The 23386-nt window shown below is 42.6% G+C and overlaps 1 protein-coding gene across 1 annotated transcript in view; it reads right to left on the minus strand.

Annotated features, from left to right (window-relative positions):
- The window catches only part of LOC142001577 (disintegrin and metalloproteinase domain-containing protein 20-like), a 106764-nt gene that overhangs the window by 73754 nt on the left and 9624 nt on the right, over positions 1 to 23386 (minus strand). The window contains exons 5-11 of the mRNA XM_074976969.1: positions 22006 to 22082; positions 21309 to 21486; positions 17684 to 17755; positions 10197 to 10268; positions 5799 to 5968; positions 3464 to 3545; positions 763 to 920 (exon numbers count right to left, since the gene is read on the minus strand). Coding sequence (XP_074833070.1) covers positions 763 to 920; positions 3464 to 3545; positions 5799 to 5968; positions 10197 to 10268; positions 17684 to 17755; positions 21309 to 21486; positions 22006 to 22082 — 809 coding nt within the window. The remainder of the gene's footprint in view (positions 1 to 762; positions 921 to 3463; positions 3546 to 5798; positions 5969 to 10196; positions 10269 to 17683; positions 17756 to 21308; positions 21487 to 22005; positions 22083 to 23386) is intronic.

Below are 23386 nucleotides of genomic sequence, written 5' to 3' on the forward strand. Positions count from 1 at the left end.
AATTGATTCCTCAAAGACAGGAAGCCAAATAGCCATGTCACAAGGAAGGGTGCAGGAGTCAGTGACTGAACATGTGAACATTTTCAGCTGGTATTCCTCCTATATAATATGCAATATAATATGCAATGTCCATACTAATAAAACCACATCCCCGACTTCTCCAGTGACTGTGATAGGGTATATAGACCACACCGATGAGGAAGGCACCAGAGACATCATGGGGGATGGGTGAGTCCTACCCTGCTGGTCTACTCACTCATATATTGTTGGCGGGGAGTATTGTAAATGGAGAAAACTGCAGTCAGCTGGAGGGTGGAGTGATAAGACAGCCCTAAGTAAGAGACATCTGGTGTCACTCCTGGAGCCAAAAGGGCAGCTCTTATTGACATCTTCTCTGCCACTATGGGCACGAGAGCAAACATCTAGGGTTAGCTGGACAGAGTATGCCTGACTCAGCAGCCCAGTTAGAGAGATATCTCAAAACCTAGTACAAAAGTTCTGTATTGTTGACAGCACCATGAACTTTCTTTCCTCCCAGGAAGGTCCCCAAGGAAAGGGAAGCACTTGAGTCCATGGAGACATTTAATTTTCTTTTGATTCCCCCCATACAGCATGACTCAAGAAGCTCTGCAAAGGCCAGGACTTCCACAACCTGATTCTCCCAGCATCTGGGAGAAAAAAACTTAAGGGATTCCTTTACAACAATCTTATTAAAAGGCATTAATTGTTGTATTATACTCTTTAAAAACAAGCATTACTCACGAAGCATGTGACCACATGACACATTTTCCTCCTCCGGCGCATTTGCAGACACAGCCTCTAGCAGTATTTCTCTTAGAATTATCATGAGGGAAGCCAAGAGAATGGCCCATCTCATGCGCAACACTAATTGCATCATAGAGCACTGATTTAGATCTCGCCTGTACACAGACAGAACACAAAGACAAGGAGTTATGAATTACACATGAACATAAAAAATCCAAATTTTAGGAACTGTGTGACTTCATGAATACACTGGAGAATATCATTTGCAAGCATAAATCTAGAATGCTGCAGAATCCCCCAACAGAATTTTCAGAATAAAGGAATAATTTCTTCACACTGCAATTTGAGGCCTCTAAGGGGTGGGAAAAAAATGAAACACTTACGAGTGATATATCTAACTCCGCCATGGTCCCCAAGCCATAGAATTTTACCCAATAATTCCTACATCTAGTCCATAACTTCCGGCTGTGCTAAAGCATTTTTGTTTTTTTGTAAAGACCATCAATTCATGATTAAAGACTCCAAATGATAAAGAATCCACCATAACACTTGGCAAGCTGTTTTATTGGTTAATTAATTTCACTATGACTTTTCTCCCCGTACAAATTGACCCAGCTTCAGATTGTTCTCTTGGATAAGCTAAATGGACTGAACTTTTAAAGTCCATCAGACTGAATCATTCTTATATCTCATCTAAACCACCTGCAATTTTTTGTCATTCATGTGAAACCGTCCCTTGAGGTTTTTATGTCCCAGATGGGTAAGGTAGTGGCTAGGATGGCTTAGTGGGGGTTGATCCTGCTTGAAGCAGGGGGCTGGACTAGATGACCTCCTGAGGTCCCTTCCAGCCCTGTGATTCTGTGATTCTGTGAAATAGTAGGTAATAAGAGAGAGAAAAAGTGATGACCCCCATGTTTGGAAGATTAGAGGGAGAACTAAGTGGTAATGAATCACTGATATCAGCTTCAGATAAGAGTAGGTAAATAACTTTTAAAGATTGCTTCCACATCTTTGTTGTAGGGAGTCCATAATCATTTTAATACTTTTAAATAACTGCACAGCATGCAGACCAATGGGATTCTTGATTACATATTGGTAAGATTAAAGATTAAGGCTGAACGTAAGGTTTAATTTTTCCTTACTTTGGACAGTTTCTGGATTTTCCTTCTACCAATTATCTAGTGGCACAATATTCTTTATGGAGCTATTATAACAAAACCACTAACTCTGGGTGTATCAAATATTTGCTATGGCGACAACTAGCTTCATGGACGTACAAGAACCATTTCGGTCTTTTTGATATGGAAAACCGGGGTCTGTCTAATATCCAGTGCGTGGAGATGCTGATCCTCACTATTTTTGTGTGATTTCAGGAAGAATTCTGACATGAAGATAGCCTGCTTACCACTGGAGAGGTTGGAAAATGGGAATGTCACAAACTAATTCCACAAGGAAAGTCAATGGTGTTTCTGAGAATGAATTAAGAGGCAATGAAGTGGGATAGTTCCCCCTGGATGCACTCTTAGTCCTCTCCCAAAAGTTGCCCTGGAAATGCCTCATAATTTGTAAGTATCACCAAGTTACAAAGCAGCCCAGACATTTTTGTGCTGAAAATTTCTGGGTTAAGTTTAGAGATGAGATGTAATGTTGTGATGTTGTGGTGGGGGTCTGCTATAGACCACCAGATGAGGTTGACAAGATAGATAAGGCTTTTTCAAACAACTAACAGAAGCTTCCAGCTCCCTGTGCCAAATACTGTAATAACACTCCACCCAGCTCTATAAAGACTGCCCAGGGAGGAACTGACAGAAATTCAAGTGGGAATACAATTCCACCTTCCTGTGGAGGGATGATTCCCACCAGTTCCAGGGAATGGTGCCAAGGCAATCAGGGAGTTTTCCACAAGATGGTGCTAAGGCAATCGGATGGTTTCCCTCTAGACGGAACAGACTCTTCTGTTCTCCAGTAGTAATGCCACCTGTCTTGTACCATTAGTGATGATGGCACTGAATGTGCAAGTGGGTCCCTGGCCACAACAAATGCTGAGTTACAAATTTGTTGAGAGATGATCCAACAGAACCTGCCTACGAGGTGGAGTTGATGGTGCCATCCTCAGAATTGGCAAAGAGAAGTGGCCAGACTCCATTGCACTCTTCTTGCTTGGCTCTTGTAAGAGTTTGGGCATGTCCCCTCTTGGCCAACTTCTTCTTATCTCTTTTCTTTGCTACCAGTGAAGGAGAACAGCACAAAGAGTCTCTCCTGGCAGAAGAAGCAGTCCTCATCGAAGCTAAGGTACTGGTTGTGAGTCATCCAGATGTACATGGCAGAGACCTTTTTTTTTTTTGTTGCTTCTGCACAAGATGGAATCATCTAGGCATAGCTCATCTATTAAATTCTCTACCATTGAAGGAGCCCAGGTGGCTCCTTGGTGTGCTATTATGTGCCTGTGACATGCAACAGATTAGTCATTTAAGGAATGAAAGGCTTTGATCTGACTAAAGACATTGAGCTTTATTGAGGGGTAACTGGGTGAAATGTAATGACCTGAAATATACAGAAAGGCAGTCAAGATGATCTAATAGTTCTAGGTGCAAATGATATAAACAATGAATTATTCGCGTCCCATAACTGGAAAAATAATAACATTAATTAAAATATCATTTTGAAGCATACATACTGGGGACTATATTTCACATACTTTGACAGAAGCTACTGAAGGAATACGAGTGCACAGAACATCCCCATATGAATATCCATCAATTCCTTTATATGGTCCTCCCCTATAATACAAAATACAGTAAATGATACAAAGTGTTAATTTGATATTTACCTGTTCTTTATAGCTCTAAATAAATGCAGGCAAAGTAAAAGTGTGATATCCACAATCTGTATTTAGATATATAAGAAAACATTACACTCTTACTTATAAATACATCTTCTCATAACATCAATGTCCAGCTATCCAGAGTTACTTACTAAAGTCTGCCCCATCAGAACCAAATGGAAACATCTATACAAAAGTGTCTTCTGCTGAGACCAGTGATCATATTAAAAGGTAAGTCACTTCTTATTCTTTCAGACGCCTTGGGTAGGTAGCAATGATTACAAATCTATATTTAGATTTGATAGCCAGCACTCTGTCACATACATGTGTTTGCCTAATTTTTCATTTAAAGAGGGTTTGTCCACATCTCTCATAAAATGCCCTGGTGTGATTCAATCTGCAGCAGTCTTTCCAACATACGTCAATACCCAGTAAGTCCTTGGTGGGGCTGATGACGAGCTGATGGTTTTGAGCAGTCAAAACCCTCCATCATTCCATGTTGTTTTCAATTAAGCCTCAGTGTCAAAGTTAAGGGTACGAGCCTTGATACAGTTCTATAAAAAATGTGAGATTTTAATCTTGTCTTTGGGAGGTCCTGCAGATCCTCGTGCAATGGAATTATTGTGTCAATTTTTTAGATTGTGACTTTTTATAAGAAGTCATAAAATAACTATTTGTTTTCAGCTGCTGATTTCACTTTGATACAAGATATCTGACAGGTGACTTAATTCTAGAAAATACCCTAAGAATTCTGATACTTGATCTTGAGACAATAGGACTGCTAGTGGGCGCTGAGTTCTCCTGTTATTGCTGCCTGTACTTTTAAGTTCCTATTAAGCAAATTTGCAATGACTTCAGTGGGATTTAACCACATGCTCAAAGATTAAGCGTGTGCTTATGTGCTTTTTTTGAATATCTGCCTTGTATACCTGAAAAGGAGAGAGCATTATGAAAGAGCATGTGAAAAACAACTGGGGAAATTAAATTCAAAGAATCATCAGCTTAATATATTTTTTGTGTCTCCAGACATGCAATACTATTTCCTGGACTATGATTCTCAAGCATCCCTAGTGATAATTTATGCTCTTTTCTGGGGGGCAGGTGGGTTTGTGTTGTAGGGGATATGTTGCTTATATATTCCAAAATAGCCACCGTGAGGGAAATGGCACTGGTTTATCCATGGGTGACCATACTATTATGTGTCTTTGGGTCAATGTAATATCTCCTATGCAAAGGGTCTGTTTGGCCTGGATCATAACCTGGAGAAGAACATTGAGGAGAATATATTTCTCCTTTGTCCTCATCATTTTGATGCTCAGAAGGTGGAGCAGATCATGATGGAGTTCTGAGGTGGCTCGGTACTGACCATGCTGTGGTGTTGTTAGCACTGAGAACAGGGGATTCAGGTGTTAAAGTGACCTTGAGATCTTTACAACTCAGGAATTGTTGTAATATTAGTGGCACTGGTACTATTGAAGTCATAGCTCTTGGCACAGATTTTATCAACCTGATGGTCCTGGTGTGGTGCTCACGGAAGATGGTGCCATTACCTCTAAACATGCCAACTCACTCAGTGCTCAGTGTTTAGTTGGCTCTGCCAGTGCCAAGGCATACTTTAGGAGGAGGAGTTTAAATTGTATCTCTCCTTCCTTTCTGTTCCTGGCTTAGGTGTTGTGGTAGCTTGGGGGAGGTCTCGTGCCATGTAGTGGCTTAGGGGGTTTCAGAGGTGTCTCACACCATGCAGTGGCTCAGGGTAGCTTGTGCCCTGTGGCTCCGGTGAGTAATCTGGTGGGGGAGGGTGATGCCTGGTGGGAGGTTGGGGGGCATGAGGGAGGCTTGTAGCTATCCGGTAAATTACTTTTGTACACCACTGATTTAGAATTTGAGCAGGATTTCTCATTTGTTTATACACTGGGCATGAGAAAGTCTGGAAACCCTCTGTGCTGTTGCACAGGAGGTAAAATGAACTGAGGATATTCCCTAGCAAGTGAACACTATCAATCTGCTGAAGCCATGGGAAAACCACATGTTGCAATGGACAGCTGAGTTATTCAGGACAACAAAGGATACATTTGTGTGTGTGTGTGTGTTCTCATTTTCAAACAAAATCTTGCAAAATATCTTCAAGGTCTAAATTTAACATTGACATTTATAAGTATAAAGAATGGTATTAGCCTATTTTTTAAAGATTAAAATAAAAGAATCTTACACAATTAATTGTGTGTGGTCGAAACGTACACGTCTCATAATGAACTTTGCAACATAGGTTGAATAAAATTCAATAACCTGATCCAAAAGGTGAGTAATTGTAATGAGATCCCTTTCTGTCCAAAGTTCTAATGCAGTCAGAACAACATGAAGGCCAAATGGACGGTACATCTGAAAACATAAATGTTAAAGGCATCTACATGTCATGGATTCAGTCAATCATCCTCCACATAATCCACATTGCGGGTGTCACTCATCTTTGTTCCTGTTTACCTGTTCAGTCACAGAAGTTGCATTAGAGCACAGAATAAAATCATAATGTTAAAGCGACATTACTGCTTATTTGAAAAATCTTATTTCTGTCTGAAAAAAATGATGTTGTTACACACAATACTCATGACTACTAAAGCTGAAATAATTGATCAGAAAAGGGTTTCTTTCATTTTGTTATTTTGTGCTTTTGAAAGTACCCTGTATTTCACCAGTTTCTCTATTCTATGCTGAGACTCACTTGTACTGTGTCATAAATTAGTATGACATTACCACTTTTACCTACAGCTCTGAGGGCCTCACTTATGCTGCTTTCTGTAACTGAGTGTGTATGTGGGGAAGGCTTGTTGCTATTAATGACTTACAATTACATTGCAAAGAGCAATCTTAGAGTATGTTGGCAGAATATTTAAATAAATGAAGCTTGATAGAAGACCTATGTAGTAACTGCACTCAAACAGCATCATTTTTTAAGGGACTCTCAGCTTGATATTAAAAAAAAATAATTCCCAAAGTTCTGGTTTCTGATAGAGTCTTTCAAATAATTATGTCCTGAAATATGAAAAAAAAAACAAAAAACAAAAAACAAAGCAACAGCAACAACAACAAAATACCAGTTACTTAAAAAGATATTTATGATGAGTCTGCTTCCCCTAACTGATATTTACTGGGTCTTTTTTGTGATGCTAAACCACACCATGGTCAGTATCCAAAATGCTGAATAAGCCAGGAACCACTGAGAAGAATTTTTAGCTAGTTCCCCGGAAAGAAAGATTGTTGCCTGCTTTTGAGGAATATGACTTCTTCTCCGTGAGTGGTGTGGATTATATGCTGGCAGCCATCTCTGGGGTCAAGAAGGACTACACATGATCTTAACCAAAAGGCCATAATAATATTAATTCTAAATCAGGGCTGGGGAACCCTGGCCCATAGTCCAGAATGCAGCTTGCTTGGATCTGGACCCTGAGGCTCAAGGCTCTCCTACCCAGCATCTGTCCTGTTCCTGTGCCCTCCCTCCCACCCAGATCCCACACCCAGCCCATTCCTGAACCCCGCACTGCTGTCCCCAATGCCTTTATGCACCTTACATCCCACCCAGATCCTTCAACCCCAGATCACTTCTGCTCCTTCCTCTCCCCAGACTTTCACTCCTGGCCTGTTCCTGTATCCTCCTTCCCACCCAGACCCTACTCAGTCTGTTTCTCACCCCTCACTCCTGCTAAGACCCCTCACCTCCATCCCACTCCTGACCCTCCCACTGCTGCCCCCAGTCCACTTATGCACCTTACCTCCCACATAGAGCATCCAACCCCAACTCACTTCTGCACCCTCTCTTCAACCCAGAGCACCCACCCTTAGCTTGATCCTGCATCCTACCCCCCACCCAGGTCCCCAAAATCTACCCACTGCCTGCTCCTGCAATCTCTCTCCCACCCAGGCCCCATATTTTCTCTGCATCTACCTCTTCCCACACACTGAACCCTCCATTTTTGATCCCACCCTGGGTCCTCCAAAGAATTAAACTGGCTTGGAGGAAGCCCAAAACTTCAGTCTCCCCTTCTCCAACCTCCTGCCTGTGGCACTGGAGCATGAGGGGAGTGAGGTGTCTCAGTCAGGGGCCACATCTGTGAGAGTTTCATGGGTTTTCTTCTCACTTTAACGTGGCCACCGACTGATTTTTTTGTGGGTCAGTGGCCCCCAATCCAAAACAGTTTCCCCATCCATAATCTAAAATGTAAACAAGGGTAAACATGATACACTCTGTTGACAAAGGCCCCCAGAGTGTCTAGACAGCTCTTTCGTTGACAGTTTCTGTCAACCAAATGCATTTTGTGTGTAGACGCGCCACGAATTTTTTCTACAAAACCCCAGTTTTGTCTACAAAGCTGTCTAATGCAGATGTAGCCGAGGAAACTAAGGAGGGCTCCATCTCAAGCCAAGGATAGTGAAGAAGAAACTGAGGGTAGTTTAGTTGCACAGTGCCCTCTAACTGTCAGAAGGTGGCATGAAAGAGGGGGAGTTTACGTGTTGCTCAAATTAACACTGCTACTAATCTCTGAACATAAGAACATAAGAATGGCCATACTGGGTCAGACCAAAGGTCCATCCAGCCCAGCATCCCATCTGCCGACGGTGGCCAATGCCAGGTGCCCCAGAGAAGGAGAACAGAAGACAATGATCAAGTGATTTATCTCCTGCCATCCATCTCCTGCCCTTGTTCTGAAGGCTAGGGCACCATACTTTATCCCTGGCTAATAGCCATTTATGGACCTAACCTGCAAAAATTTATCAAGCTCTTTTTTAAACCCTAATAGAGTCCTGGCCTTCACAGCCTCCTCCAGCAAGGAGTTCCACGGGTTGACTGTGCGCTGTGTGAAGAAAAATTTCCTTTTATTAGTTTTGAACCTACTACCCATCAATTTCATTTGGTGTCCCCTAGTTCTTGTATTATGGGAAAAGGTAAATAATTTTTCTATATTCACTTTCTCCACACCGTTCATGATTTTATATACCTCTATCATATCACCCCTCAATCGCCTCTTTTCCAAACTGAAAAGTCCCAGTCTCTCTAGCCTCTCCCCATATGGGACCCTTTCCAAGCCCCTAATCATCTTAGTCGCCCTTTTCTGAACCTTTTCTAATGCCAATATATCTTTTTTGAGGTGAGGAGACCACATCTGCACGCAGTACTCGAGATGTGGGCGTACCATAGTTTTATATAGGGGAAGTATGATATCTTTTGTCTTATTATCGATCCCTTTTTTAATAATTCCTAACATCCTATTTGCCTTACTAACTGCTGCTGCACACTGCGTGGATGTCTTCAGAGAACTATCCACTATAACTCCAAGATCCCTTTCCTGATCTGTCGTAGCTAAATTTGACCCCATCATGTAGTACGTGTAATTTGGGTTATTTTTTCCAACATGCATTACCTTACACTTACCCACATTAAATTTCATTTGCCATTTTGCTGCCCAATCACTCAGTTTGCTGAGATCTTTTTGTAGCTCTTCACAATCTGTTTTGGTTTTGACTGTCCTGAACAACTTGGTGTCATCTGCAAACTTTGCCACCTCACTGCTTACCTCATTTTCTAGATCATTGATGAACAAGTTGAACAGGATCGGTCCCAGGACTGACCCCTGGGGAACACCACTAGTTACCCTCCTCCATTGTGAAAATTTACCATTTATTCCCACCCTTTGTTTTCTGTCTTTTAACCAATTCCCGATCCATGAAAGGATCTTTCCTCCTATCCCATGACCACCTAATTTACATAAAAGCCTTTGGTGTGGGACCGTGTCAAAGGTTTCTGGAAATCTAGGTATATTATGTCCACTGGGTGCCCCTTGTCCGCATGTTTATTAACCCCTTCAAAGAATTCTAATAGATTAGTTAGACACGACTTCCCTCTGCAGAAACCATGCTGACTTTTGCCCAACAATTCGTGCTCTTCTACGTGCCTTGCAATTTTATTCTTTACTAGTGTTTCTACTAATTTGCCTGGTACTGATGTTAAACTTATCGGTCTATAATTGCCAGGGTCTCCTCTAGAGCCTTTTTTAAATATTGGCGTTATATTGGCCGTCTTCCAGTCATTTGGTACCAAAGTGGATTTAAAGGATAGGTTACAAACCACTGATAATAACTCCGCAATTTCACATTTGAGTTCTTTCAGAACCCTTGGGTGAATACCGTCTGGTCCTGGCTTCCCTGGAGACTCTGATTGCAGGTTCAGGTAACAGACTCACCTAAAGTAGAGCACCCTCAGGAATGGAGTAAAAGATATTTAAATTTCCCCATACCATCCAGTTTCTCATGTCCTAATAGAGAAAATAGAACTTTTAAACAGTGGATGAAGATGATCATTAGTGGGAGCATGGAAACAAATCTGGTTTGATTTCTTCCAAAACACAGAATCCCTCCTCAAATTATGACAGGTCCTAATTTCAATGGGAAAGAAGGTCATATATCATATTTCACCTTAATCCACACCACAACTACAACACTCTGTACAGGTAGTCTCTGCAGGGAAAGGGGACACCTTATGCACCCTGATTTCCCAGTGAAGATGTATAACACCAGTCACAATTGTGCCCATAATACATAAGAATAAATAACTCACCTCATCTGTTAAGTGGACATACTGAACCATCTTCGATATCAACAAAGTTTCATTGGAACCTTCATGGAGAAACTAGGAATAAAAAGCATAAAGTATTTTTGAATCTCCATTATGTCAGATCTTTAAACAGGAACAGATGTTTCATGAAGAGCCTTTTTCAATTCCGATATATCTTTTTTGAGACGGGGTGACTACAACAGCGTGCTTTCTTCAAGATGTGGACATAGAATGGATTTGTACAGAGTCAATGTAATATTTTCTGTTTTCTTATTTATCCATTTCCTATTTCCCATCCTGTTACTTTTTAACTCTGGCTGCACATTAAGTGAGTGTTTTTGGAGCACTAGCCACCATCGGTGAAGAACTGAGGGAGTCTGTTGATTTTATTTCATAACATATGCTTCTAGGTTTTACAGGACCCCTTCCTCAATATTAAGCAGATTCATCTAGCCTTAATCAATATCATTTTCACACAGGATGAACAGCTGCAAGTACAGATAGTGACAATTATATCTCATGGAAAGGAACATTATTAAATGAGCCGTTTCCTTTATTCATTAATTCCAAATCAACAAGGGAACATTGTGATAATCCAGTCTCATGTACTCTATTGCTTAGCACATAAAAGATCCCCAAAATAATTTCTAGAGCATGTCATTCTGGAAAAAAAATTAGAATCTGAATTTTAAAATTGCCAGTGAGGGAGAATACACCAGGACCCTGGTATTAGTTGTTTCAATATTTTGCTTGTTTTCCCTTTTAAAACTGTGTACCTTATTTTGAGCCATAATATGTCTATCTTGAACTTCCAGATATTACATCATATTGTATGTTTCTCTTTTAGATGAAGAACCAATAATTAAATATTTATTTCCCTTTTAGATATTTATAGACTGTGATTAAATCACCCTTTAATATACTCTTTATTAAATAGGTTAAGATCCTTGAGTACACCACTGTGAGGATTGATTTTTAATAATTTAATTATACTTGTAACTCATCTCTGAATCCTTTCTAATTATCAACATCCTTCATGAATTGTGGACACACTGTTCCAACAATGGTCACACCAGTACAAATACAGAGGCAAAATAGCTTCCCAACTCTTGTGTGAGACTCCCTTATTTATCATGCAAGGATCAAATTAGTTCTTTGGAGTAGAGCATCACATTGGGGCAATATCTACACAACAGAATTATTCTGGAATAGTTTATTTCAGAGTTATTATTCCAAAATAAACTATTCCAGACTAACAGGTTCATGCTACAGGGAAGCCCCAAAATAAGCAAAATGAATTCTTAAATAGTGTGTCTACACACAATAGAGCCTATTTCAGATTAGAACCTCTGGAAGCACAGAGAAAATAGGCACTTGCAACCAGTGTTCTATGTCTACACAGCTGTGTATTTTGGAAAAGCCTCCATTCTGGCCACATCAACACTACAGTTATTTATTTTGTTTAGAGAAGAAGGGTTCTTTTGAAAACAGGGTTTATTTTCGAAGGAACTCTGTTTACATGGTTATTTTTGCTTTCAAAAAAGTCTCTTCCAGATATGAGATCATGTGAGATTATGCAAATGAAGCGCAAGGTTTGTAAACGAGCACTCCATTTGCATTTTTGATCTCCCTCATTTGCATCCCCCTTTTGAAAGGGGAATGTAGTGTAGACACAGTCACAAGAACAGATCAACACTGCAATTTGCTCTTTCGAAAGAGAGCATCTGCACAGCCCCTGCTCTTTCATAGAATCATAGAGTCACAGAGCTGGAAGGGACCTCAAGAGGTCATCGAGTCCAGCCCCCTGCTCCAAGCAGAATCAACCCCAACTAAGTCATCTCAGCCATGACTATGTCAAGCCGGGACTTAAAAAACCTTTAGGGATGGAGATTCCACAACATCCCTAGGAGACGTTCCAGTGCTTCACCACCCTCCTGGTGAAGTAGTTTCTCCTAATATCCAGCCTACACCTCCCGCTCTGTAACTTCAGACCATTACCCCTTGGTCTGCTGTCTGTTACCAGTGACATCATTTTCTCTCCATTCTTTCTAGAGCACCTCTTCAGGAAGTTGATGGCTGCTATTAAATCACCCCTCAGTCTTCTCTTCTGCAAACTAATAAGCCCAAATCCCTCAGCCTCTCCTCATAGGTCATCTGTCAGGAATGGTGCTTGGTCCTGTCAAGAGGGCAGGGGAATGGACTTGATGATCTCCCGAGGTCCCTTCTAGTTCTATGAGATGTGTATCTCCATATTTTTTTATCTGCTCCAGCTCTTTAATCATTTTCATTACCCTCTGCTGAACCTGCTCCAGCACATCCACATCCTTTCTATACTTGGGGGCTCAGAACTGGATGCAATACTCCAGATGTGTCCTCACCAGTGCTGAATATAGGGGAACAACAACCTCTCTCTAGCTCTGCTCAAAATGCTCCTCCTAATGCACCCCAATATGCCATTGGCCTTCTTGGCTACAAGGGCACACTGTTTACTCATATCCAACCTTTCATCCACGATAATCCCTAGGTCCCTTTCCACTGTACTGCTGCTTAGCCAGTTGGTCCCCAGCCTATAACAATGCTTGAGATTCTTCCGTTGCAGGTGCAGGACTCTACACTTCTCCTTGTCGTACCGCATCTGGTTTCTGTTGGCCCAATCCTCCAATTTATCCAGGTCACTCTGGATCCTATCTCTACCTGCCAACATATCTACCTCTCCCCCTAGCTTGGTGTAATCTGCAAACTAGCTGAGGGTGCAATCCCCTCCCTCATCCAAGTCATTAATACAGATGCTGAGCCATTGACCACCACCCATTGGGCCCGACCGTCAAGCCAACAGAACAGGACAGGGATTGAAAAATCCAGCACCATCAGGACTGCTCTTTCAAACAAAGGGCCCCCAGAGCATCTACACATGCTTTTTTCCTAAAGAAAAAATTTTCTTCCACCAGAGGGCCTCCAGACAAAGCCGCACATTCTTTCAAAAGGAATTCAAAAGAGCACAGTTTGTGTGCCCCATTCCAAAATATGTGAGGCACTATTCCTCATAAATCAGTCCTGCATCTGACAAAGAGGGTCTTTGCCCACGAAAGCTTATGCTCATGTAACCCTTCTATTAATGCCAGGTGCCTGCCAGAAGGCCGGTTTCAGCTCCTTGGGGGTTCCTGTCAAGGATACAACCAACTGGCTCGAGCCCCCACCCAGTGGCCTGGGACAATCTCACCCCACTTGCTGCGTGCCTGTAAGGCAGTTCTCCCCACCTTGCAAGCACAGAGTCTAAGATAGAAACAGCTTATTTAATGACAATAACCTACCCCAAGTTTACAGTGACAGATGCAGTATATTGAAGCAAACGAGAGACAAACCCCTTTAACAAGATACCATCCCCATACGCTACAGAACCAAATCTCTTACTGGGGCTCTTTGCCCTTTTCGCACACACAGTTACAGGGTGTACCTCTCGTGGTGCAGTCCCGGACTCAGAGCCTACGGATACATCACCAGGGCAGTACTAGCCGTCCACTTGTCTGCAGCATCCCACTGACTGCCACCTGCTGGCCACTGGCTATTCCTCCTACCGGCCGCCTGCCGGTCTGCCTGTTGCGCTGTCCGCTGCTCCTCCTACTGTCTGCCCGCTGGTCGTGCCGTCCACTGCTCCTCCTACTGGCCACCCACTGGTCACCGTCTGCTGCTCCCTTACTGGCTGCCCACTGGTCGCCGTCATCTGCCACACCTCCTACTGGCCGCCCGCCAGTCACCATTGTCGTCCACTGCTCCTATCCACCTCCTACTGGCTGCCCACTGGTTGCCGTCAGCCACCACTGCTCCTCCTGCTGGCCACCCGCCATTGTCGTCCGCAGCTCCCTTACAGGCTGCCCGCCAGCATCTGCTGGGGAATTGCCCTGAGGCAGAACCCTGTGATTTCAGCTCTGCATGGCCTTAGCAGCCACTCCGTGATTTCAGCTCTTAATATCTCCAGTGTGGAGTTTCATGAAAACCCTAGTATCCAGCTCTACCTTTCAACAGGTGGGGAGGGCTAGTCAAGCCAGGCTTATAGCTATATGGCCAAGGCATAGGTAGGGCCAAGTAACTCAGCAAGCTGGCTCAACTAGTACCCCTCCCCTCCTCCCTTACAATGCTTTAACCAGGGAGCCCTGTGTAATCAATGTCTTATGCAGCTATGGCAACTGCCTTGTCACCCACAACAACCCAGAGCATTGGTGAGATCCCACAACTCCCACACGAGTGTCAGCATAAATTGTGATTTTACAACAATGTGTTTACAATAAACAAAATCTCATGGCTTACTTGCTACCCATTAGGCTTTGCCTGAAAGGTATCACACATGTACACCTTTGCATTCTCATGCAAATGATCTCTGGGAGACACATTCCTCCCAGCCTTCAGCAGCATTGCATTCCTGCTGCCACATTCCTTACACTCATACATTTCTGTTAGTCTATAAGGTGCCACAGGACTCCTCATTGCTTTTGTATTCCTCATGGAATGATGTTTACAGAATATGAAATATGCCAAAATTATTTTGAAATAGTATTTTTGCTGTGTAGATACTCACAAAGTTATCGCAGAATAGTTATTCTGAAATAACTTCACAGTCTGGACACACCCTGGGAGCTCAGCTGATTATTCACCATGATGGCCAAATCTTTTTCAGAGTCAGAACTTTCTTGGATAGAGTCTCCCATCCCACAAGTATGACCTACACTATTTAGTTCTAGATTTATGTATTGACATTTAACCATATTAAATCACATAGGCCGTGTCTACACGTGCCCCAAACTTCGAAATGGCCACGCAAATGGCCATTTCGAAGTTTACTAATGAAGCGCTGAAATGCGTATTCAGCGCTTCATTAGCATGCGGGCAGCAGCCGCACTTCGAAATTGACGCGGCTTGCCGCCTCGCGTCTCGTCCAGATGGGGCTCCTTTTCGAAAGGACCCCGCCTACTTCGAAGTCCCCTTATTCCCATGAATGTTCCCATGAATAAGGGGACTTCGAAGTAGGCGGGGTCCTTTCAAAAAGGAGCCCCGTCTGGACGAGACGCGAGGTGGCAAGCTGCGTCAATTTTGAAGTGCGGCTGCCGCCCGCATGCTAATGAGCTCATGGAAATAAGGGGACTTTGAAGTAGGCGGGGTCCTTTTGAAAAGGAGCCCCGTCTGGACGAGACGCGAGGCGGCAAGCCGCGTCAATTTCGAAGTGCGGCTGCCACCTGCATGCTAATGAAGTGCTGAATACGCATTTCAGCGCTTCATTAGTAAACTTCGAAATGGCCATTTGCGTGGCCATTTCAAAGTTTGGGGCACGTGTAGACGTAGCCATATTCTTTCTTTGCATCCATCTTACCAAGGAAACCAGACTGCTCTGTATCAGTGACCTGTCCTCAACATATGGTTTTGGCCACACTCATCATCAACATCAATAACCATGGGTTCAGTGCCCGTTGGTGTCTGATGTCTCCCTCACTATTTTCTTCCATCTTTCCCTGTCCAGTGCAGAGTGGCTTAGTTTCTGTAGACCAGATCTGCACCAATCTACTATATCTTCTATCCATTTTCTGTGGGGTCTGCCTCTCCTATTCAAACTGTCCACTATACCAAATATCAGGGTCTTGATTTTTCTTTTGTCGTTCATTCTGCAAATATGCCCAAATAGTTGTAGCTTCCGTTTTATAACCTTCTGCAGTAGGTTCTCTTTCAGCTGTATCTTTCTATATAATTCTTCATTGGTGACCTTCTGCATCCATCCTATTCTTGGAATCTTTCTATAGGAACTCTTTTCAAATGCCAATATCCTTTTTGAATCTTTCATTATCACCCTTGTCTCACATGCATACAACATACTGCTGAATACACGTTTTCAAGACGCTCACCTTCATTCTTAAGTGCTTTGCTTTTCCAGATCTTATCCATTGCCTTCAAACTTGCTCTTGCTTTTGCTATTCTAGTCGCTATTTCCTTCTTACAGTCTAGACCATACATTACGTTGCTCCCCAGATATGTGAACTTCTCTACATTTTCTAGTTTAATACCATCGACACTGATCTTCCTTCCTATTTCTTTATCGCCAAATACCATTTTTTGTTTTATTGATGTTCATAATCAGTCCGTACTGCTTCACTTCTTCATTTAACACCTGCACCGTTTTTGCTAGCTTCTCCTCATCTTCCTCAATAACTATATCATCCGTGAGCCTCAAGTTGTTAATTCTTTTCCAATGCACAGATATCCCTGCTACCTCTTCCTTGATCTTGTCTATCACTCTCTCCAGATGTGCAATGAATATACTTGGTGATATTGGATGTCCTTGTCTCGTACCTCTACTTGTGGCCACACTGCAGCTCAATTTTGAAAGGCGAACATTTGAAACCCACCATCTAAAAGTTCACCTTTTGAAGGAGAGTGGCTACACTCAAAAATCAGATTGAGGTATCTACCCACCCTTTCAAAAGAGCCCTGTGCCTTTTGAAAGTGAGCAGCTACACAGCCCAGGGCTGCCTTTCAAAAGAATGAAGCAGGAGACACCACAGATGGGGTCACATGGTTGACAAGCCCTTCTGGGAGCCACAGCCAGCTGATCCCTTAAAGGGCCCCTTCCCATCCACACACCAAGGGCTGCCAAACTGTCTGCAACACAGCCCATCATGAAATAGACCTTTGCTTTGGAAATTATTTTTGAAGGACCTTCCTAGTGTAGGCACAGCCTGTCAGTGCTGATTTTATGTTCTAGTCTACATTATTGATAAATATGGGCAATAGCATAAGGACAAGAATTAATCCCTGCACGAGCCTACAAAAGACTATAATCTCAGTCATGATTTCCTATTACAATTACATTTTAAGAACTAACCAACTTTTAATTCTTTTAATAGGTACCATTTTAAATGTAGATCATTTTAAATAAAAAAAGTTGTGCATTACCAAGTCAAATAATTAAAGAAGTCTCTTATATCTATCAACCTTCATGAAAAAAAAGATATCAGCTTAGTTTCACATGATTGATTCTTCATAGCATTAATTACCCTCCTCTAACTCTTTATTAATCAAGTCCTGTATCAGCACTCCATTGGCTTACCCAGGATCGACGTCAGTCTGACAGACCTATAATTAACTGGGACATTCTGTTTACCTTTTTAAAGTAGTGGCACAATTTTACCTTTCTTCCTGTATTCTGTAGTTTCCACAGCATACTAAGGCTTTTTAAACTCACCACATTCCTCCCCCAGCTGTCTTAAAACTGTTCAATAAAACTCAATTGGACCTGCAGTTTTAAAAAGGTCCAATTTTCATCAAGTGCAGGGCATACCTATATTTCTAGCAAGTGACTAAGGAGAATGATTCATATCCTATCCATACATCAACCTTCAATATTTCTTATTCATGTACTTGGCAATTTAAGTGCAAAATGATCACTACTAAAACAGAGTATAAGTCTGATATTATAACTATAAAAATATTCTCATCTGATTACTTACCTTCGCTTTGTCTGCAACAAAATAACATTCTAAATATCTGGTAGTCATGTATAAAATGTTCCATTCGTCTTTCTGGAAGAAAAGACACATAATGCAGCGTTACATATGGTAAACTGAAGTGTTTAACTGCCTTCAGAATCACAGGAATACAACCCTGAACCATACCCTCCTTTATTATGTCACTCATCCAAGGGGAAAATCTTACAGAATTATAATTCTTTGACAGGACGACAAATCTAGTGAAGGGAGAATGTGGTAGATGTGGTATATCTTGACTGCAGTAAGGCTTTTAGTACTGCTTTACGTGACTTTCTTGTAAACAAGCCGGAGAAACACTACCTAAATGGTGTTTCTATAAAGGAAACACATATGGTGGGAAAACCATTCCAACAGAGTAGTTATCAATTATGCAAAGTTTAGATAATGTAGCAGGATCGGCCTCACTCCTGGCCCCTTGTTCTGCTCACAGTCCCACAGGTAGCTCGGGCCCCCCATGTTCTTGCTGTCGTTTGCTCCTTTGTCACTGGGCTGAAGGGGACTGGGGTAGGGGCTCCTGGTCAAATGCTGGGGTAGAGTGCAACACTTTGTGGGAACTCAGCGCCTCCTCCACTGTATCTGGTAATGCTAGTGTTCTCTTTCTGCTCTCTAACTCATTCTCACCTTCTCTGTTGTCCCCTCACTCCAACTTCCACTCTTCTCCCAGCTGGGGAGGCCTTTTAAACAGTCCTGCAGCAGATTCAAGTGAGCACAATTGGCCCTAATCGATTTACAGGAGCCCTTCCTTGTCTGCTTTCCCAGGTCAGCTGCTTTTCACTGTCCTGAGGTTCCCTCTGGCTACGTCTACACGTGCACGCTACATTGAAATAGCTTACTTCGATGTAGCGACATCGAAATAGTCTATTTCGATGAATAACGTCTACACGTCCTCCAGGGCTGGCAACGTCGACGTTCAACTTCGACGTTGGGCAGCACCACATCGAAATAGGCGCTGCGAGGGAACGTCTACACGCCAAAGTAGCACACATTAAAATAAGGGTGCCAGGAACAGCTGCAGACAGGGTCACAGGGCAGACTCAACAGCAAGGCACTCCCTTAAAGGGCCCCTCCCAGACACAGTTGCACTAAACAACACAAGATCCACAGAGCCGACAACTGGTTGCAGACCCTGTGCATGCAGCATGGATCCCCAGCTGCGGCAGCAGCACCCAGAAGCCCTGGGCTAAGGGCTGCTGCATACGGTGACCATAGAGCCCCGCAGGGGCTGGAGAGAGAGCGTCTCTCAACCCCTCAGCTGATGGCCGCCATGGCGGACCCCGCTATTTCGATGGTGCGGGACGCAGATCGTCTACACGTGCCCTACTTCGATGTTCAACTTCGAAGTAGGGTGCTATTCCCATCCCCTCATGGGGTTAGCGACTTTGACGTCTTGCCACCTAACATCGATTTCAACTTCAAAATAGTGCCCAACACGTGTAGCCATGATGGGCACTATTTCGAAGCTGGCGCTGCTACTTCGAAGTAGCGTGCACGTGTAGACACGGCCTCTGTTAATTAGTCAGGCCATCTTTGCTTTTTCAGTGTTATTCTCTCCCCTTCTAAGCTAGCATTCTGGCCTGACCCTGTCACAATAATGTCATAGAGAGTAAATTTATAAAAACTGCAGATAATGCCAAGTTGAGAAGGGCTCACACAGGGCTGGAGGACCACACTGAGTCAGTATGGTTAGTTGGTTCAGCTGGGGTGTACAACAGTGGCTAGCAGCAGCAGCAGGACCTCCTGGTTCAGGAAAGTCTTGGCATCTCTGGTTTCTCGTTATCATTGCTGACCTCCATGACTGAAAGGCCTATGACTGCTTGTAATTGAGGACTGGGCCCCGCCACATGTCTTCATGGGAACATCTTGGCCAGAACCTCCAACACACATCTGCTCTCCTGCTCGCTCCATTCCCTGAGACTGAGGTAAACTGCTCCCTTTTGAGATTAGTCTCAACCATGAGTATGCCAATCAGGGGTGCCTGGACAGGGATTTTTGGGCCCACTGAAGCTCCTTAATCCCTACTTCCCCAGTGTGGGATTCACACATCCTATCACAGTACTCTACTGATACCCCAGACTGTGGTCTTCCAGGAGACAAGATGTAGGTGTGGGTAGCAGAATGGACAACACAAAATTTTAGCTGTTAGCAAGGGATTTCCATATGTTAGTTTCATTTTCAGCCAGTTTCTGGACACGTGCCAAAAACCATAACCTTGTCCTTGGTTTCAAATCTTCTGTCTTTCCCAGGGACTGTTTATTGGATGGTTGAGGGTCTGGGTTCTAACAGGATCCACTGTAGAACCAGTACCCTCTCTTAGGCTATGTCTGGATGAGTGGGTTTGGTTGGCAAAACAGCCATTTTGCCAACAAAACACACGGAACATTCAGATTCCCAAGGGCATTCTGTTGACAGTAAGCCAAGAGAATGCAAAACTTTTGTCAACAGCTGTACCCCACCTGCCACAAGGAAAAATGCCTCTGTTGACAGAGATGTGTTGACAAAAAGCCAGTCTGGACATTCTGGGGTTGGGGGGGTGGGCCTTCTATCGACAGACAGAGCTCCCAGGACACTTAGCAACTCTGTCTGCTGTGGTTCCAGTTGGTCATTTTGCTGATGGAATGGCTGGGCAGTCCAGCCACTCTCTGTTGACAGAGCAGATCACTCTTGTCATCTGCTTGGCAGTCTGGCTGCAATCTGTCAACACAAGTTTTATTGGAAGATCTCTTCCAACAAAAATATCTGTCAATGAATTGCTCTATTCTAGACATAGCGTCACACAGAACATCAGGCCTTCCCTCAGCAAGACACATAGAAGGAGGGGAACATCCATTTTTCTGCCTGATGGAGTTGCAACACTGGACCTTGTTGGGCCCAGAATAAAAAAGAAAGCAAAGCAAAATGAACGACATTTTCAGAAAGAAATCAGCAAAGGGAAATAGAGTTGGGACTTTCAACAGGGGCATGTAAGCACATGTTGAATCCTTCCTTCTCAGTCAATAGTTAGGAATGATTTTAGCAATCAGATTTCTGGATGAATGGACCCCAAAATCTTTTAATTTCTTTATCATTTATATATATTTTATTTTCTCTGGAGTCTGGACCTTGATGATGCTGTAACCGAGAAATTCAGACTTTGACAAAATTAATTGACTATCCCCATGTGGAACCTCAACAGAACAGAATTGAACACATTGAACTGAATTAATCTGTTCATCTGACAACAAAGTGAATTTCCATCACAACTGAGGTCACTCCCAACAATGAGTATGAAAAACAGCTCTAACAGGTATAGGTTAGAATGTTACACAGGGGTCATAGTCAATTTTTTTTGTCAAAATCCAAATTTCTTGGTCATGGCATCATCAAAGTCCTGACTCCAGAGCAAATTTAAAAATATAAATAATAAAGAAATTAAAAGATTTTGGGGGTCCATTCAAAACAAGCTAATTATCTGAATTTGGACCATGATCTGCCAATTTACTACTCTGCACATAACATCCATTTACTTTATGTTCACATAAATGGATATCACTTTATGTAAACTCAGATAAAATACTTAATCTAGTAACAGATGTCTCTTAGTCTGCACCTGAGCAATTTGAAGATCTCCACTTCTAGTTGTTTGATTTTCAATGTCTTCATCAGTTACTCCACATCTACCAGGTGGGTCTTCATCAGTTGTCATTCGATAAATAATGTGTTGAAACGTAGAGGAAGATTTAACAGGTTCAATTTCATAGTTTAAATTGTCAATTTTCAAATATCCCCTGAGAATTGCAAAATTGAAGTGTGATTTAGAGATTTGGAAAAATTGAAAATTTATACAAAAATATAGGAGCTGGTCCAGGAACTTTCCATCTGAATTATATTTGATATATAATAGCCCTTTTGTAAAACTTTTACAGACATTTCCTCCCTTTCCTTCTGAAAGTTCTATTGAGGAAAAATATTTATAACTGAGTATCAGTGTTCTTGGTACACAGCCACCTTTGAGAGGGATAATTACAAGCCAGAAGACCCCAAATGGCCATTACGCCACAGATCAGTCGTCACTGCACTATATACTATCTTACATCCTATAGAATAGAGTGAAAATTAAGATTACAAATTTGCAATTCTAGCCTTATGCAGTGGCAGTAAATGACTCTTCCCAATAGGTTAGCATGAAATTTCCATTAGGAGAAGTGACTGACCTAGTTATTTTAATATGTTAAATTTACCCTCTCATTTCAAAAGAAGATAATTCATAACGTTTGCAATCTAGCATATGGAAGAGCCTACATTACCAGAGTCCGGAGCAGGTGCTGAGAACTGCAACAGATTCTGGGACATCCTCCACATACCCAGAGTAGTAGCAATCATCCTGCAAGGTCCAAAAATGTTTTGCTCCTCTATCATTAATAAAATAGCAAATACTAATTACACAAAATATATGCAATGTGATAGCTGTTTTTTGCATCTGATTTCAAAATATGGTTCTCATATGAAAACTGATTGTATAAAAGATACCTTTTCATTCAGCAGATCTGTTCTTCTGCGTAATCACATTTGCTGAGTTTGGAATCAAAACCCAGTTTCATTGCCTTTCACACATATCAAGGTGCAGAAATAATGCAGCCAAACTTAACTGAGCCCTGAAGGAAAGTTCTCAGTATTGCTCTGTGGCTGGGTCCCAGTGGGTTGTGAAGCTTAGTGGCTAGGTCCCTGAGTAGGCAAGCCAAATGTGGAGGGATGCTGGCCCCCTGTGGTCCTGGCTCAGGGACCCCAAAATGCTCACTTGCTACTCCTTAAATTTGGGGTGTATCTCCAATAGTCCAAATTTGCCCCTAGTTGGGATGCCTCAGAAGGTTTCCCCCTTCTCCTAGCGGGATAGGGTGGGGGCTTACATGCTCCTCCAGGTGCTAAGCAGGTTCGCTGTGGTTCCTCCACTGAACCTTCTCCTGTCTCCCAGTAAGGCAGCTCCAAACTGAGCCAGACTTCTTCTATATCTCCTCCTTCCAGGCCTGCCATTGGTTGCAAGTAAAGCAGAACTGAGCTAGCTGGGCCCAGAGGCTCTCTAACACCTTGGATGCCAGGACCTTCTTTCTACACTCTCTCGCGTGCTTCTTTCACACAGTGAATTTCTACTCACACTTCTGGTACCTTGCTATCAAGAGCTAGCTGAAGACTTATCAGTGGAAAAGGAGGCCTCCTGGAAATGACGAAATTTTCTATTGCCAACTAGTCCAAGGAAGGGGAAGGAGGAGGGATGAAACAGACTTAGTTGAACACCCAAACTTTGTAACCTTGTTTCTTCACCTACTTCTTCAAAAGTTTTAAAATGCGGTCTTACTTGTGCATTTTCTTCCTAGGAACTGCCATGCCCAGACAAGGGACTGTTCCCCTTCTGCCCACCAACTGGATGTGGTACAGTTTCAGAAAAAAATAGTTTTTCCATTAGATGACAACTACATTAAAATTAAGTAATATTTGATTCCAGTCATTTCAAACAGACCCTTAATAAGAGATTAGAGGATGTTTCATTAGAAAATAAAACAATCTTCTCTGTTAAATGACTTAACACATTAGTGGATCCTCAAAGGCAGAGTTGCACTTTCGGATATGAGGGACACTAGAAAGTATACTCACAAGCCCGAATTAAGTTTCCTATTAAAGAAGTTTCCCATT

This window comes from Carettochelys insculpta, chromosome 1, assembly GCF_033958435.1.
Source record: "Carettochelys insculpta isolate YL-2023 chromosome 1, ASM3395843v1, whole genome shotgun sequence".
Lineage (NCBI taxonomy): Eukaryota > Metazoa > Chordata > Testudines > Carettochelyidae > Carettochelys > Carettochelys insculpta.